At 43.8% G+C, this 18,338-nt stretch overlaps 1 protein-coding gene across 10 annotated transcripts in view; it reads left to right on the top strand.

The window, feature by feature from the left end:
- casz1 (castor zinc finger 1) overlaps positions 1 to 16,193 on the top strand; it is a 177,400-nt gene extending 161,207 nt beyond the window's left edge. For 8 of the 10 annotated variants that reach the window (XM_085146464.1, XM_085146465.1, XM_085146466.1 and 5 more), the window contains 11 exons: positions 2,361 to 2,493; positions 2,926 to 2,989; positions 4,009 to 4,172; positions 4,520 to 4,642; positions 4,731 to 5,051; positions 5,157 to 5,355; positions 6,172 to 6,343; positions 7,940 to 8,088; positions 9,386 to 9,623; positions 10,410 to 10,781; positions 11,580 to 16,193. In XM_085146464.1, the coding sequence (XP_085002590.1) occupies positions 2,361 to 2,493; positions 2,926 to 2,989; positions 4,009 to 4,172; positions 4,520 to 4,642; positions 4,731 to 5,051; positions 5,157 to 5,355; positions 6,172 to 6,343; positions 7,940 to 8,088; positions 9,386 to 9,623; positions 10,410 to 10,781; positions 11,580 to 12,865 (3,221 nt within the window). In that variant the 3' untranslated portion in view covers positions 12,866 to 16,193. The remainder of the gene's footprint in view (positions 1 to 2,360; positions 2,494 to 2,925; positions 2,990 to 4,008; positions 4,173 to 4,519; positions 4,643 to 4,730; positions 5,052 to 5,156; positions 5,356 to 6,171; positions 6,344 to 7,939; positions 8,089 to 9,385; positions 9,624 to 10,409; positions 10,782 to 11,579) is intronic. The other 2 variants (XM_085146470.1, XM_085146469.1) reach the window with 1 other exon arrangement.
- Positions 16,194 to 18,338: the final 2,145 nt, after the last annotated feature.

Here is an 18,338-nt window from a genome sequence, read left to right as displayed (position 1 = left end):
TGGTCTCGCATTCAGTTGCAGCGCATCCTCCTGCGCTCAGCCTGAGCAGGTGGGGTGCGGATTGTAAATGGGACTGCTCCGGATGTTGGGACTGGGAAGGATTACAATTCCTGGTGGTACTCCTGGAGCAGGACAGGCCCTGGGAGAGAGCTGGGGCAGCTGCTCCGAGGAGCCGAGCTGAGCCCGGGCTGTCAGACTGAGCTCCACCTCTGGGCTTCCAGCAGGTAGTCTGGGCCTCCACAGATGGTGCCATCACCACCCCTCTCGATGGCTCACTTAGTTACAGCGTAGATCTCTTTACTGAAAAACAAGTTATTTTAAATAAGCTCTCCTATTTTAATCGCACACATTTTCGTAAAAGTTTTAGCGCAGACACAGGATGGGGGGTTTGCTGTGTGGTTTTGTTTCTCATATTTGCTTCATAAAATGTGTGAACAGGACATTTGGGGCTAAAATGAGGAGGAAGTGGTTTGTGCTTCTCTGTCAAAAAGGTGTGAGAAAAGTCACTGTGTTTGTGGCTATTTTTCTCAGTGTTTATTTTTTCTTCGGGTTGTGAAACTTCGCCTCTTTTGCGGTGAATTGTGCATTTTTCCTGTTTCTGCCTTCAGTATTTTCTCAGCTTTTCTTTTCTTTTTTCTTTTTTTTTTTCATTAATGTTCCGCTCTAATTTACCCCTAAGTGTTTTTCCCAGAGATTCGAGCATCTGAAGGGTTTACTAATTAGACACACAGTACAAATGATCTTTCACAAGCTCTGTATCTTATCCGGAGTAATTACATGGTGGTACATTATTCCTGGATAATTTCCAGAAAGAAGCTGCTTTGAGTCAAACTCATTTGTTCTCTCTCCTCGCAAAGTGCATGCAAAAAAATAAATAAATTTCAAACAATCACGATGTGCTTTGCAGCGAGATTGTTTTGTACTGTGATCTACCTTGAGCAGTCGGCTCATCTTCTGATTGTATTAAAAATATACTTTACTCAGCGTGGCGATCATGTGTGGATCATGCAGTGAGAGGCTGCTCTTCATATAATGTGCTCTCATTTTGTCTGAGAGATGATTTAATTGTCAATGACAAGGCAGGATTTGTCTGGCTAGTTAATTTTGGGTATACTCTTATCAAGTTGGGGGGGTGGGCAGGGAAGGAAAGCTGGACAGACACTTGGTAAGCATTCAGTGACCTCAAACCAGCCGCAAAATTGTTTGACTACTGTTTTCCTTTAGCCCCACCCATGCCCCACCCCCAGCCCCTCCAACCTCAGCTATTGTCAAACTGAACTGACACTGACACTTCCCCATCTCCCAGCTTTCAGCTGACAAGGCCCAAGACTGGCTTTTCCACTTGTATTCTGCCTGATATGTCTCTGGGTCATCTTGTAGCAGAGGGAGGTGGTGGTGTGGGCGGGGAGGGAACTCTGGTTGGTTTCCCCTCTTACGTTGGCTGGTCTTGTTTTCTCTGTAGCAAGTAAAAGGAGAGGATCCCCATCAGGCTCAGGGCCAAGGGCACACACTTGGTTGCCCATGACCTTGCCTGTCACAATCCCTCAACACCAGCCCTAATTTTTAAACAACAGATTTCTCACCAAACCAGTCGTGGCTGCTGGTGCACTCCAGTTTTAGTGTCTCAGAGGCTACGCTGGGGCTCCCACCCCCTCCCGCTCACATATATATTTTAAAATAAACGACCACTTATTGTCAACCAAAAGCTCTGCTTTCCCTGTATAGCCCCGGGATAAATTAATATTTCAATCCCGCGGGATTGGGAAAGGGTGGGCCAGAATTCACCTTCCTGTCAGCGTTTTTACCTCAGGTCATCCCCTGGTGTTTATTTATTTCAATTCAGCGCTCCTGTCCTCAGTCACAGCATTCACTGAATACCTATTTGGAGGCGAATGTGATCGAGGGGTCACGCTATTTGAACCAATCTGATTGGCTGTCAGCTCCAATCTGACCGACATAGCACCCGTGTTCCTTGTGGGTACGCTCAGTGGCACTGGCTGCCGCCCGTTGTCAGGCCAACAAGGAGCCTGGGAAGGTGGGAAGGGAGGGGGTGGCCAATCTGAGACTGCCACTTTCCCTCAGCATTAGCATCTCACTTAATGACCAGTTAAGAGGCAGCCTGGCAAATGAGTTGTGACAAGTGCTGCAGAAAAAGGAGTCTTTTTCCCCCATATCTCCCGCCTCTCAATCACCATTTAAAAGGCTTGACGGCCTGACATAATTTCGCAATAATTATCACTCGGAGTATTCTTTTCGGGCCAGGACAGGAGTCAGATTGGATCTTGTCATAGAGTAATAATGCTGACCAACAATAACTTTGTTGTCTCTTCTCTCATCTGCATCTCTGACTTGATCCTCAGGGAATGGGCAGCCGGCATCAGCCAGCCAGTTCAATCTGGTTCAAGTGAAGCAGGAGCCAGTGGACGCCAACTCCGGGGCTTCCCAAGACTCCACACAGGAGCACAGCCTGGACCTGAGCAAGAAAGACCAGAGGTACAGATGGTAAACTGATGGTTAATTCAAAGTGAAGGATGGTTAATTAGTGTTTCTTTAACCAATTCAGCCTTATTATTGGCAAAATAAACCCCCACAAAAAAGAACATCCAGCTTCTCTGAATGATAGATGATGTCTACTAGTTTGGCAGCTCTGGTTATATACAAAATATTTAATTTATATAAATGTGCATACAATTAGAAAATCCTCCACATATTTCTCCATTTATTTATTTTGCGTGTGAGTGAGAGAGAGGGATGTTTACATAAACCTTCAACTCCAATCTTCCCTCCAACCCACACCAGATCTTATTTCTTAAGAAGACAGCATTTTTCTTCTTCATTATACAGGCACACCTTGCGTGATAAATAGTAATATTTACTGTTCTCATGCAAATCTTGACTAAACATTGTTCATTTTCCTTGTTCCAGTAATGAATCAAACGGACACCCTGTACCAGGGAATACATCTCTTTTATCCTCGCTTATGAATAAGGTAAGATCCATCCATCAAACGCCTTTCATCCCAAGACAAATTAGCGGGACACGAAGGGGCCTGTTTGTTTTTTAATGTTTCACGGCTAATAAGATGAGTTTGTATCATTTAAATTTTCCAGCCATTTTTCATAGAGTGTAATTTTCGCTGCACCTCTCACAAATTAATACAATGAAGCAGTAGCTGGGTGCCATGCCAGATATATAGAGATGTTTGTTTTTTGATGAGCTGTTTTGAACTCGCCGTCCAATTTTTCCTCCTCCTTTATACGTTTTCTTCCCCCTGCCTCACTCTACATTTATTCATAGGGTTTATAAATTATTTGATTAAAAAGTCAGCGCAGGAAAGAAAAAAAAAAGAAAAGCAGGAAGGCACTGCCCTCATTTTTTAACAAGTCTAAATGTTAGCGTATGGAAATTTAAATCCGTATGGTTTTTCTGTGAAGATTAAAATGGACATTGTCTTAGTCATATATCTTATCTGACTCGTACAAATATGCCAGGTGGTTTCCATCATGTTGATGATGTCATGGCAGATCAGCCACCATTTATTTACTCTCTCCAACTGATCATGACTTCCTCCACTCCTTAACCCCCTGCAAGCTTCGCCGCCTCCGTGCACCCAAGTGCACGGCGTGGTTTTAACCTCTCTCGAGGACACCTTACCTTCACATTTGCAGTCGTTGCGCCCGAACGGCGGAGACGAGCTGCTGTCTAGCAACTCGACTGTTGTCGTGTCAGCTTTTTGTTGGTTTGCTGCAAGCCACCACATTACATAAAAGGGTTAAGAGTAGCTCCCAGAGGATGCTTGGCAAACACGCTTGGCCTGCACTCAAGCAAAAGCCCGGATGTTTGTAAATCTGGCTGCCCTTTTTAGCTTCGCCAAACCATGCATGCGTGTGTGTGTGTGTGTGTGAGAGAGAGAGAGCGAGAAAGAGAATTCATTCTCATACTTTCACTAACATACGAAAGTGCCCAGCTAACCCAGCGCCTGGTGGTTTTTGTGCTGTTTCTTTGTAGATGTCACAGGTGAACCCTGCCCTCTTCAATGCAATGAACCTGAAGACAGAGCTAGAGGCAGGTGAGGGTGGTGACACCTCGGAGGCAGCACACTATCTCAGTAAAGTGCTGAAGAGGCCCCTGGCAGAAAAAGCCACCGAGATCTGGAGGACATACCTCCGCAGGTATAAAAAACAACAACAACAACAACACACATACACAGGAAGCGCGTAGAGACACTGGATTCATTATGAGAGTGAGAAAACAGTCAGAGTGTTAAAAAGTAGCGCACGTCCTTGGAAGGTCTTTCCTGTAAATACTATTCCTCACATACTGTATCAGTGGAAACCCCCCCTCCAAAAAAAAAAATAGAGAACACGTTCTTGCAATTGGAAATGACAGTGCGCTGGTTACAGTATGACGGACCGCAGACATTTACCGTCAGGTGAAGAGTTGAGCCAGGTGTCCTCAGAGGTTGCGTTTTCCTTAAGCAGCAGTAAATTCACAGTCTTTCTTATCTGTCTCTGTTAAGGTTTGACACGGATGACTTCTGTGAAGCTCAGTGCGACTTCCTTCACAAAGTTCACTTTCACTGCTTGGTAGAGGACTGCGGTGCCCTCTTCAGCACTGTGGATGGGGCTATAAAACATGCTAAGTGAGTGTCACGCTACCCTCGCTCTCTGCATTTTACTTTTTGGCTTTTATCGATCGGTATAAAAAAGAGCTTCCATCTTGTTTTTCAGCTTCCACCTCCGAGCCACCTTGAAAGTGAAGTCGGAGCCTTCGTTCGGTGAGGGCAAGGACTCCGGCGAGGGCGCCCAGCTGCAGCCCGTTGCCCCCGTCTCTATGGCCAACAACCCCTCCATGGATGTTGCACACCTCTCCTCCTCTGGCGGATACAGCTCTCCTCCCCCCTCCCTGCTGGCCTGGAAGCAGCTGACGGGCAGCATCCCTCAGATGCCAGCGTCAATGCCCAACCTGCCATCCAGTTCCCCTCTAGCCACCACCTCTCTGGAGAATGCTAAGCCACAAGTCAAACCTGGTTTCCTGCAGTTCCAAGAAAAGTATGTGGAAACCTCCGGGTTGCGTACACAGCGCCCTGCTTTTCTTCTTACTTTCCACAAGTTGATTAAACGATATGTTCTCTGTTTTTTCCCCTCCCCATGCAGCGATCCATGTTTGGCTACTGACTGTAAATACTCCAATAAGTTCCACTTCCACTGCTTGTTTGGAAATTGCAAGTATGTGTGCAAGACCTCTGGGAAGGCAGAATCCCATTGCTTGGACCACATCAACCCGAACAACAACCTGGTCAACGTCCGCGACCAGTTTTCCTACTACTCTCTTCAGTGTCTCTGTCCCAACCAGGTGAGCGTGGCTTGATAACTCAGCCAGGAGCTGAATCACCTACTGTCATCTCCCAGAGGTTTCTAAGCATGAAGTATGCTATCTATTAGACCAGTATTTGAGGTTATTTGACTCAAGGCTTTCACAACCACTGCTCGCCGTCTTCCATCTCTGCTGAGAAAGACAGTCGACTCACCCCAGTAATGCCTGTTTATATGTCAATGATGTCATTTTGACTGCCGCATTCTCCTCTCAGAAAAGGCCAATTTAGCTGATATTACCCAATAAATCATTGTCACTTGCACAGTAAACAAGGCTGTCTGGAATAGGGCAAAAATCAGGGGAATGCTTCGCAAATGAAACCTAAATGGCAGCCCCTGCCTGCTCTCGTGAGCCCGTATTTGGAAAACCGTTTAAATGAATTCATTAATGTGTTGAAAATCACCCCTCTCACAAAAAGCCCCCTCCCCTTCTCCTCTCCCCCCCACCTCCCCCCTTAGTCTGCATCTCCTGAACTGAGAAGATCTTATTTGGCCCGGTCCTTTGGGATCTGGGCCCTGCAAACAGATGGTGGTGTACAGACATGTTAGAGCGGAGGGGTGTTTGTGGGATGCCTGGAAATGCAAAGTAATTGTACCAAACAACCGGAGAGGAAAAGACTGCGAGGTGTTGATTATGTTTTTTTTTCTTCTTCTTTTTTGGGAAGGAACTGTGTGTAGTCTTCGCTTAAACTTTGCACACAAAGAAGGATCAAATAAAAATTAATCAGCTCCTCTGGCTTTCAAACATTCACGACATTTGAGTCATGAAATTGGAAATTATGTGTCTCCACTGCAGCACTGCGAGTTCAGAATGAGGGGCCACTATCACTGTCTGCGGCCTGGCTGCTTCTTTGTCACTAACATCACCACCAAGCTGCCGTGGCACATCAAGAAGCATGAGAAGGCAGAGCGTCGCGCCGCTAATGGCTTCAAATATTTCACCAAGAGGGAGGAGTGCGGGAGGCTGGGTAAGGAAAAAAACACTGGAAAAGAAAAAAACTTCTGATCCTGTAAAAGTTTTGTGTCTCGCTGTCTCCGTCTTTACCTCGCATCAAGCTGTGTCAACCTGAGCGGCTTTTAAAAAATACTTTGCCAGGAGAGATCTGAGGATTAAAGGTGTTACGTTGAGAAAGATGTAGCCTAATTTGTGTTGTCTGTTGCAAGAGGATATTCCCCGTGTTTACAAAGGGAGAGAGACCAGTGTTGGCAAACACAGTGTCACGCATTGCGAGAGGTTTAAGAAGCATGAAACAAGTCTGCCTCGTAGGTTTTTGTTGGCGCATTTTGCATATTCACAATGGCACCTCGAGTCCCAGATGTAGCCTTGCCCGTGCTATATGAGCAATAATGTCAAAGAGGGCAATCACATCCAGGTTGTTTTCTTCTTTCTTTTGCCCCTGTCAGAAATGAGCAATTAGGTTTGTGTTTGTTAATTATCTGGCTTGTCTGGTTTAGCCTGTTTGTGTTGTGAAGCTGCGCCTCACAGCCACCGCTGCCATCACACAGAAATGAATTAAAAGTGATCTGTTTTTTTCAGGCGGTTACACAAGCTTTTCAGAGCGCAGAAACAAAGCAAACAAAACCAGGCCCTAAACAGCTGTTTTTTGTCCCCAGCCTGATCTGCCAAGTGTATTGTTTGGGCTGGAGGGGGAAAAAAACAGAAAGGATTACCACTGCTAGCTCTCCAGTTATAAAGAATTGATGGCTTGCCAGTATCCATGGCAGCAACATTAAACTGAGCACCGCTGCTGATGTTACCTGGTTTCTGTCTCACAAAAGGCCCTCCCGTGTCACGGGGGGGTTACTGTTATTTGCTCAACTTTGCGCGTTTAAAGCGTTGTGTGTGCAAAAGCTATTTGATGACACAGACATGTGTTTTTTTTTCTCTTAAAGTGGGTGCCATGGTTACTGACATGCTAGCACCTGCCCAGCATGTTACTCTTTCAATTATTTCTGCCTGCTTTTATATAATGGTATTTGATTAACAGGCACAAAACGGCACATTCATTTAATTTGAAATCATAAAGCAATTAGAGCTAGACCGGTTAAAACACTGGAAAAGAGCAGAAGAATATAGAACAGACAACACCACAGCGGAGAACAAAAGGGGGAAAAATGACAATGGAGATACTTTGAAAAATGAATTTAATATGGGAATAATTGTATATTTACTTTGGTTTGCAGGGGTGTGTGCATTATTGGCCCACAGAAAATGAGAATTTATTTATGTAAATTCCTAATTGAATAAAGCATGTCAGTGTAATAAAAGAGCTCCACAGGTTTAGTGCACAGAAGCCTTGACTTGCTCAGTATGACACCCGAGTGATCTAATATTCCTCCTACATGTACACTCCGAAACACTTTGAAACCCGATCCCTCTTTTGTCACAGCTATATCATGAAATTAAAAAAAAACAACCTAAAAATATTTCACTTGGTGTTTGATGTATCGCGACGCCATCACACTTATAATATTGCGTGTGGCGCGGGAAGCCTTTTTTTGGACGCCGCGCTGGGAGCCAAAGATAAATTAAGCTCTTACTTTATTCTTTTTTTATCCTGCAGGTTGTAAGTATAACCAAGTCAACAGCCACTTCCACTGCATCCGTGAGGGTTGCCAGTTCTCCTTCCTCCTCAAACACCAGATGACCTCGCACGCACGCAAGCACATGAGGCGGATGCTAGGGAAGAACTTTGATAGAGTCCCATCCCAGGTACGAGCACGCCAACGGCGACGTGTGATACATTTTGAAAAGCGGTATTATAAAAATACAGGTTAAACATCTCAACGGTCTGAAGCCTGTGTTGAATAGTTTGCTCAAACATATTTTAACAAAGCACACACCCTTTTCCTGGAAGATTAAATAGTGAATAGACGTTCCCTTAACTACTCTACTACTACTATACTACATATTGTTGTTTTTGCTCATTTACACTGTAAAAAAGAGGAAGGGCTACATATTGTTCAGCATTTGGGAAACTCATTTCTATTTTTTTTTTTTAATAACACTGCATATCAGCTCACCGCGCTTACCTAAACACAGCATCGCACTACCAACTGGGCATATTATTATATCGGTCTTTCCTTTTTCACTATACATTCAGATATATACGGCATAGATCTTTTTTTTCCTCCCATATTCACTTTGTTGTTCTGCTGATCTGCAGTTCTGCTTTTATTATTCTGCTAATTTCCCTCATGGGATTGATAAAGCATTTGTCTGTCTGTGTGTCTGTGTTTTTCATCTAAATTTTATGTTCTCAGAAACACACCATAGTTTGTGGTTTTTGCTGAAAGAAGATGAAAATAAAAACTCCCCGTCCATTAAGGACTGCTCTTAAAATCTCCCAATATCGTAAAATGAAGAGAAAAATAGGGATAATAATAGTTAAAGAAGTGTAAAAACAAATGTTAAGCAGCGGAAGTCCTTTCTCGTTTCGATTTTGTCTTTCTTTCGTTCTTTTTAAGGTCACGGATAACAACAGCTGTACTGGTGGTTACGCCGTCTTTGTAACTTGTGTACCTGGTTTGGTCGGCTTTTTCGTTGTATATCTATTTCTTTTTTAACATTCAGTTTCCTTTTTCTGAGTCATATTCAAGGAAAGACTAACAAAGACGTGGTGTTCTGTAAAAAAGAGAGTACCGCTCATATCCTGTCATACCAGTCAATAACAAATCACTCATGGCATTCTTTTGATGAAGTTTCTTTTACACGCAATTTCCTCAGTTAACCTCTGCAGTAGGTGCGGGATGGAGCCTTTGTGGATATAAATGTGGATTTTCTCGTTCTGTTTAGGCAGTTTTGTTTGTTTTGTCCTTCATATAATGACAAAAGTATGAAGTTCGTTCTTTCAAAATATACTTCTGACGTCTTGAAATGCTTGAGTGGATGCCAAGCGCCAACACCTGCGCTCATGACTCTTTATAACCCAAGATGTTTGTTTTGTAAGTCTTTGTGTGATCATTTTTTTAAGCTTTTTTCTTTTTTCTTACTTTGTTTTGTTTTCTAGATGATGTCACTCAGCCGCAGGGCGGATGGGATGCAGCAGCAGGCATCGGGTATGGTGCACGGGTCCATAACGATCCAGCCTGGCATCAGCTCCAACTTCTCCAACATCACGGATGAGAATGATGACTACATGGAATACATGGGTGAAGGAGGCAGCCCCTTGGGCCTCTCCTCCGAATCCTCCAACCAGGACCGAAGCTGCACCAGCACACCTGTGGGCAACGACAGCTCTCCGGCAGGTAAGCCCACGTGACTCAGACTCTGACACGTCAGCATGTGAGGCCTTTAGCACAGTTTAGTCCACAGGTGTTGTCCACAAAGGTTTTCTACTCATTGAACATCACGTTTCGCTCAGCCCACACGTCACCCAGGAAGCCAGCGACTCGTCATCTCATGCATCCTCCAATCACAACTCTGACTTGCAATCAATAGACACATTAGTTATAATATATGTGGTTGATGACAATGCTATATTCTTATGTTGGGAGCTGCGAACGAGACAGTTTCCAGTTTGCCCGGTCATCCTCATAAAACCTCCATTTTGTACATCAGTGGTTTGAGATATTGCACTGTATGTAGCTTATTACATTTTCCTCTGGCCAGAGATCATCCCTGTGGCTTTATGTCTACTTTAGCACTTTTAGTGGTCGGCGTTTTGGGAGAAAGGAAATGAGAAACAGCCTCTTTTCCCTCAAACTTATTGAATAAACGGGTTCTCCTCTATATTTTTTCCTAAATCTTAGCCTGTCTCTGATTTTCACATTTCTCCATGTGTTGCCAGAAATATCCACTACTCTCATCGTTGTTGTTTTGGCTGGGTTACTTTGTCTTGAATGGGCCTCATTTTGTATCATTCTCTTATCTTTTATCTTTCCCTTTTTGCCTCCCATCCCTCTGTGTGTGCGTGTGTGTGTGCGTGTGTGTGTGTGCGCGATTTGGACCCCATGTTTGTCTTTGTTCCCGTCTGTGTGTGTTTTCTCCCTCTTGCCTGTCCTTCACCCTCTCTGGTCAACCTGTCTCTCCAGGACAAGGCTGCCCCACCACCACTTCTGCTCCCACCACCCCTGCTGACACTAGCGCTACCCAGAATGCACCTCCTTCCTTCTCTCCTCCTCCTCCACCACGACCACCGCCACCTCCTCTTCCTCCTCCTCCTTCCGCTCTTCAGCCTGGCCTGCAGTCCCAGGCGCCATCCCTCTCTCCCGCTCTCCTCCGACCCCCTCTCCCCTCACTCCCATACCTCCTCTCTCCATCCTGTCTGTCATACTCTCTGCTCAGCGCCTCTCTGGGAGCCACTCGGAGTGTTGTCATGCCAACCAACACACCAGCTTTCAGCCCCATCATTGCCACTCCGTCTCCGGTTAAAAATGACGTCCCTATAGTGCAGGATGCTGCAGGTACTTATCCCCGGCGCAAACCAACACTGCAGCTGTCATTCTCAATTACTGAGTCCTGTGCAGCATTTAACTGTGTGATCCAGCCTTTCTCACTCTGCACTGTTGTTATGAAAAGACTGAAAAAAAAAAAAAGAAAGCATGCAAAAAAGAGAACATTTGTGTTGAAATGCTGAAACTTGCATGCTTACTGTGTGGGTACAGTAACAGGAAGAAAAAAAAAGTCTGCAATCACTTGACTTGCACCTTTGTGCGTAATTTCCCTTTTAGTATCACTAGGATTTAGCGAGAGACAGCAGTAAATTTGGCACCTGTTCTGTGAACCCTGGGCTCTGTTTAGCTTCCATTAACAAGGCTGCATCAGCAAGCTCTTATTTAATCTTACCCCAAGTTTTATCGAGGCCCACTGCTTCCTGTCTTGCAGAACAGGGAGCACATCATTAGCAGTGACCTCAGGGTGTTGCAAAAAGGTGGGTGCCCCTCATAAAACAAACATGGAGATAAGAGGGTTGGTTAAAACTCCCAGCTCCGCCTTTCTTTGGAGGCCCGAGACACCCTGTAAAAGTGTCATGTCTTACAGTCAATCTATCACCCACCCCCCCTCCTCCTTCTTTAATCATTCTGGAAATTAAGGATTAAAAAAATAGCGGCTAGCTGTGCTTACTCAGCTGTGAACAACTTCTGGCTGAGCGGGGTCGGACATTAGGGTTTTAACCAGGACAGTCACTTGTTTGTAAGTCTGTGGACTTTATTATTTTTTTCAGGATTATTTTTGTTAATGCCCTTATCTCTTGTTTTTAGGCAACACCATCTCCATTCCCACGGCCACTGGTGCAAAGAAGCGCTTCTGGATCATCGAGGACATGTCCCCGTTTGGCAAGCGCCGAAAGACCGCATCGTCACGTAAGATGCTGGACGAGGGGATGATGCTGGACGGATTCCGGCGCTACGACCTCTACGAGAACTGCAAGGACTCCAGCTGTCAGTTTTCTCTAAAGGTCACCCACTACCACTGCACTCGTGAGAACTGTGGCTACAAGTTCTGCGGCCGCACCCACATGTACAAGCACGCCCAGCACCACGACCGCGTAGACAACCTGGTCCTGGACGACTTCAAGCGCTTCAAGTCGTCGCTCAGCTGCAACTTTCCCGACTGCCAGTTTTCAGGCAACAGCACCCACTTCCACTGTCTGCGCTGTGGTTTCCGCTGCACCGACAGCACCAAGGTGACGGCCCACCGCAAGCACCATGGCAAGCAAGACGTGATCAGCGCTGCTGGCTTCTGCCAGTTCAGCTCCAGCGTGGACTGCGAGGTTCCTGACTGCAAGTATAAGCTCAAGTGCTCACACTTCCACTGCACCTTCCCCGAGTGTAAGCACACAGTGGTTGGCATGTCCCAGATGGATTCCCACAAGAGAAAGCACGAGAAACAGGAGCGAGGCGAGATTCCGTCTGTGTCGCCGAAACAGGAAGCGGCGCACCACCTGGGAGGAAATGTGGCGGCAGTCCCTCCATCCTCCATGGGTCTGTCTACTTCCTCACCCGGTGGCCTCCACGGTTTGTCCCACAACATCATCACCAGTACTCCCTCCATGATCTACCAGACAGGCGGCATTGCTTCTGACTATAACCACTCATACCCGCCATCCTCCATCAACTTAGACAGCTCCCTCAACCTGGGCACGGACACCAGTAGCTCACTGTTTTTCCTGAAGAACGCCGCCGGTCTGGGCCTCAGCGATTCCCTGGACCTCAGCAAGAAGATCCACCACGACGCAGCGCGATCAGCCCACAACCTCTCAACCCAGCTGGGGCTGCCGGCAGCTCAGGACGACACCACGGGAACATCCGGGGAGGCCGAAGATGACATGTCACCAGAGGAGGAGGTGCAGGCGGAGGAAGAGGACGAAGAAGAAGAGGAGGAGGATGAGGAGGAAGAGGAGGCAGAGGATGATCTCAACACTGACTCAAATGATGATTCAACGGCGGAGCCTGACGGCGAAAAAGACAATGGCCAGAGATTCGATGCTTCCGTTAACCACACTGATGCTTCCCAACTGGAAAAGCAAGAAGATGCTGACCCATAAAAAAACAAAAACAAAAAAACAAACTGAGTTTAAGAACTGCAGAGAAATTCTGTGTACTATGATTAAACGAAAAATGAAAGTGGCCTCATTTATCACGTCGAGAGACTTCGGACGACGACAGAAAAAACAACGAGAGCGTGGCGAGAATGATGGCCCGAAACGATTTATTATGATGTTTACAAGATGACCAACATTATTAATTCAATTATGCATTAAAGGAAAAAAAAAGATTACGAATGGAGACACACAGAGTTAGGGCCCTGTTTCACACATGGGACAGCAATGTAAAGCATTTTACTACACATCAGTCTTTTTGTGTGCGTGCATGTTTGACTTTAATTTATTTTCATTTTTTCACTTTTTTTGTGTGTGGACAAAAAAGAAAAAAAAAAACACGTTTAGAAAAACAAAAACAAATCTCTCTATATAACTATATATGTAAGTGTGTGTGTGCGTGCGTGCGCGTGTGTGTGAAAGATAATATACAAAGGAAATTGCTGGCACAGGCGACATGAACTGCAGAGCCGTGGATACATAGAAAAAGGGACATGAATCACTAAGGGAAAAGGATGTGTTTCAAACGTTTGATCTTTTTTCTGTATTATTTTATTATTAATTATTATTATTATTATTATTATTAGACACTGAGAGAAAGGGGTTACATTTTGCTTGTTCCCATCTCTTTGGTATTGTTTTTTCTCCTTTGTTCTCAATGATACGTGGACTCGACCAGTAGCTGTTCGGTCGGTCTCAGCTGCAGTCAGGCGTCCTTTCAAGACGCCAACCTCGACAGTTCTCTCTGACATTCTGCTAGAAGTGTTTTCAACTAGCACCGACTCCAAGCTTAACCCTTTGTAATTTTTAGCCCCAATGTGGAGGAATCAAGTTTGTGCGTGGGTAGTGCACTTTTCTATTAGCTGACCATGATGATAAGATATACTTAGATAAGTCATAAGTATATTTAAAAAAAAATATTTTTGTTACCATTTGCATCTTTGCATTAAAAAAAAAAATTGTCCTTTTTGTTGTGTTGTTATAGTCAGAAGCATATCGATCTGTAAGCCGGAGAGGTCTTGATTAACGCCCGGCAAGTCACGCGGGGGGATGTTTGGTTGTTGGAGGGGCGGGTGGGGGCTTCAAGACTGACCAGAGGAAACGATGAGTCACTCAGATGCAGCAGCAGGAGGGGTTGGGGCAGGGGTGGGGGTGGGATGTAGAGGAAGTGTCAGGGAGTGTGTTTTATGTTGAAACTGTACAGACCGAAAATGTCTCACAAAAAAAAAGACGGAAAAAAAAAAAACTGCATTTTTTGTTTTCCATTCACTATGGCTGTGGTTGAGCTCCTGTTGTAATGGTTTTTATTTAATATTTATGTGACCTTCCAAATGAGAAATTTTTAGAGTGTTATTGCACTTTTTAGGTTCATTTTTACCATCTGGGGAATGAAAAAAAAAGGAAAAAAAATAATGATATATATCTTTTAACAGGGAATTTGCTTTAAAGATGTTGTTTTAGTTCACTTTTTTTTTTTTTTTTTGCTTTGATGCACAAATAGATGTTAGTGTGACAAAGAACTGTTGTTCTGTGGTTTATTTAAAGATTGGTTTTTATTTTTTGCTTCTTCTGTGATTGGACAGTACAACGATTTTAAAAAAAAGGAAGAAAAACAACGACAACATTAAAAAAAAAAAAGGAAGGAAACGCGGTGCGTCGGGAAAACGGCGCTCCTGTATGAAACACTAATATGGACTGTGATTTCAATTAATTCTTAAGGAGTTCATAGCAATGCTCACTTACTGTAGTACTAAATTATAAACCTGTCTAAACCACCCTCTGGTTTTTATTGAGCGAATATGTACGACTGAGGAGTGGACACACTGATCATGAATTATCTCCTGAGCTTAGCATTGGATATAAATGATCACAATATAGGGATAAATAATGTGTGTAGATGATATTCCTCCAGATATTGTTTTGAGAAGAAGAAGAAGAAGAAGAAGAAAAAATAAGGTTGTACAGTATTTTCCTCTGTAAAAAATGACTATATATGAACAAAATGCTCTTTGATGAACAGCTTCCTTTAAAAAGAAAACGGTAAAAAAGGAGAAATGAATAATAAAAAGTTAAAAATTCAAATAGCCTCATCATAGTTTGCTTGTGTGCGTGACCTCTCTTAATTAGAAGTTGTTCATATTATAGCGGCGGCGGGATGCCGTTACATGCCGTATATTTTATTTCTTTTCTCTCAAACTAAAAATACACTGATTTGAATTCATTCATGGATGTTTCTCTTATTTATTGATTCATTTGATTCATTGTCATTTTTCTGTGCATGATATCTCCTCCCCCCCACTCACACACACACAAACACACCCACTCCCACCCCTCCAATCCCTCTCATTAACTGAAAATCTTGGTTTGTATTTACTTTGCTGTGGGCGCAGACTGAACTGTCTCCCGGGACTCTGTTGCAGAGCAGAGGCATTTACTACGTTTGTTTTGTTTTCTCTTCATTTGCTGAGATAACTGCAGGGGCTGGGAGATGTTGTGTACTTGAATTCAGTTTAGTGTGTGTGCAGGTTTGTGTGTGGGTGTGAAATTTTGTTAAAAAAGAAAAAAAAGTAAGAAAATAAAGATGCTGTAATTATTATGACGCATGATCGGTAATGATTCAGCCTGAGGTCGTTTTTAGTCACATGTAGGGGCGAAGCTGCTGCTGCTGGACAACAGCAGGGCAAAAGCAGCACTCCTTTTTTTCCCCTCTGTGTCAATGATACTACTGAAGTGTGTGTGTGTGTGTGTGTGTGTGTGTGTGTGTGTGTGTGTGTGTCCTACTGAGAGAGACTGATAAGCTGTGGCTGTTCTGTCCCACCTACTCAAACCTGCAGTTCAATCCATAACCTCATTTTCCTGCTTGTTCCTCTATAAACTCAACTTTTTTTTCAACAAAATAGATGAAAACACACAAACACACACATAAAAAGACAAAAAAAAACAAACATCTGCATTCATGCAGGTAGAGGAATCAACAATATTTGTTGTCGGGGTTGTTCATTCTTCACATTCTGGTGTGAGAACAGGATCAGAGCGAGGACCATTACTGAGATTTAGAGGTCTGCTACTGCTAACAAGATGGCTCTCTGTGTCTTGCTCACTGGTAACAGGGCACATTTATTATTATTACTTTTTTTTCTTCTCTCTTTAAGCCATGTGCTGGTGTCTCCTCCCAATATTTCATGTCACCCAGTGGCCAGTGTGCTGACTCTGTCCCCTCGTCTACAGCTGTTCCTGTCCTTACTCCTTCTCTTCCTTGTGATGTTTTTTTTTTTAATAAAAAAAGAGAAAAAAAAAAGCACGGGTAAAGGCATCACCATCTGTCTGCCAGCTGGTATCCTGTATATAATCTACCAGGGAAAAAAAAAAGAAAAAAAGAAAAAACATGAAAATTATATTACACAAAAACCAGACGGAAACGACCTCCAAATCCTGCATAGGCTGCTGCTGAAACGACAGATCGTTTTACTGTTTTAATTAACAGAGTAAAAAGGATGGTATAAAAAATGTGTGTGTGTGTTGGGGGGTAAACAGAGATGTATTTCCACTGCTGGAAAAATGTAATATGAAAGCAGCCTTCTTACTGCAGAGTAGTGGATAAACAGAGCAACAATTTAGACTTTGTAAAATATATTGCACTTTTGGACTAAAAGCCATCTCCCGTTAGCGTTCAATTTGGCTCGATTTATGAGACGTTTTATATGAAAAGTAGACAATGAAGCAATTTTTTAAAAAGTCTCTACTTCAATTTGTTGCCCTCAGCGCTACTATTCATTCTCGTCGTGTTGCTTATTTCCACTTGGATACAGTGCTGTTCATCTTCATTGTTCTATATTTATGTTTTTGCATGTCTTATGCAAACATTGAGCTTTTCACTCAGTGAAATAATAAAACCCATGCTGAATAACTTTAGGCCTGTTTCCAGTGTCAGTGTGTTTTTGAATTTTAAAAAAAATGAAAAAAAAAAACATGTGTATGACACATCTTTGAGCAGATTCTTACCTTCTGCTTTCACACAAAACAACCTCGAGTTTTATGTTTTATAAGCCTCAACTGTGTGTTTGTGTGTGTTATTGTGCCAGGCAACACTGGCAAGCATTTGGTTGATATGCCAGGAACAGGTTGAGTGAGTGTATGTGTGTGTGTGAGCAGCGTGGAGAGGCAACAGTTGAGGCTGGGAACATACACGACAGGTGTGCACTGCATATGTGGTCACATGATGCCTATAAGGCAGATTAGGGCCCAAACAGATGAAGCGCTGCTTAATGGCAGCTTTTATTAAGTTCACAAAGCATGGGGGGTGGGAGGGGGGTTGAGCAGAGGAAAAGCAGGTGGCTGGGCCTGTGCACTCGTAAGATGAAGACAGATATTGTACAGTGTAGTCTGAAGAGGGTAACCACTGTGGAAGGATTTATGGAGATTTGTCTATCCTGGACTTGCTGCCTGCCTGTTCCCCAATCCTGCAGCAATAGACAACGAGGGAGAGCTGGGAGAGAAAAAGACTAGCTAGCAGCTAGCCATGAAACCAAAGTGGGTGAACATGCATAATGAGAATAAAGTATAATAATAATAATGGTCAGCCACTGTAACCACACAGAAGGCTCAGAAAGCAAGAAAAAATGTGCAGCATATTAAATATCAGTCCCAGGAAATTCACAAACTAAGTTAACATTTGAGAACATCCACGCACTTCAGAGAAATGCCAGCTGATTAGGGCAACTAGCAGATAACACAACCTACTGTATATACACATTCCTGCCACTTCATTAGGGACACTTGTAGCTCATTAAAACAAATAGCTAATCCGCCAGTCACATGGCTGAAACTTATTTAGTGCATGCAAAAAAAAAAGGCATGTAGCCACAATTAAAGCTTAACGGAAAGTGTGGTCACATGAACACGTGCGCTGTAGTGAAGAGTAAATATTGTGCATGTTCAAGTGCATTTACAAAATTAGCCTAAAACGTCAAAAGAGCAGGAACTTATAGTGTGAGATATAGATTCGTACTTTTTTAGGTGCAGCTGAAAAAAAAAAAAGGTGTTGATGTGCATAATCGTGTGTGTTCTCACTTTGAGTGTACTGCACTGAGGTAAAATAAAGGTGTGAAATCCACAGAAAACTTTAGATCAGTAAGGCCAGCGAAGGCACACGAGATTGGTTGTTTTGAGTGTTTGCACTGTATGCACTTTGTGCGACGACTGCTGACATGAAAGAGCATCCACAGCGCCATGTGTTACGACCTCAGACGTCGGTACAGTGAGAGGTATCCACGGTACATTTCAGTTAAGTCCACATCCCTTTGCCAAAACTGCCTCCAGGCACATGTCACTGAAACAAACAGTGCTCCTGGTCTGCTCTGCCTGTCTCCACCTTTGTTGCTTCCTGTTACTGTAAGGCCACATATGAGTTACTGGAAAC

This window comes from Neolamprologus multifasciatus, chromosome 20 (assembly GCF_963576455.1).
Source record: "Neolamprologus multifasciatus chromosome 20, fNeoMul1.2, whole genome shotgun sequence".
NCBI lineage: Eukaryota > Metazoa > Chordata > Actinopteri > Cichliformes > Cichlidae > Neolamprologus > Neolamprologus multifasciatus.
The sequence above is the reverse complement of the archived record's forward strand: the minus strand, read 5'-3'. Positions and strand labels throughout refer to the sequence as shown.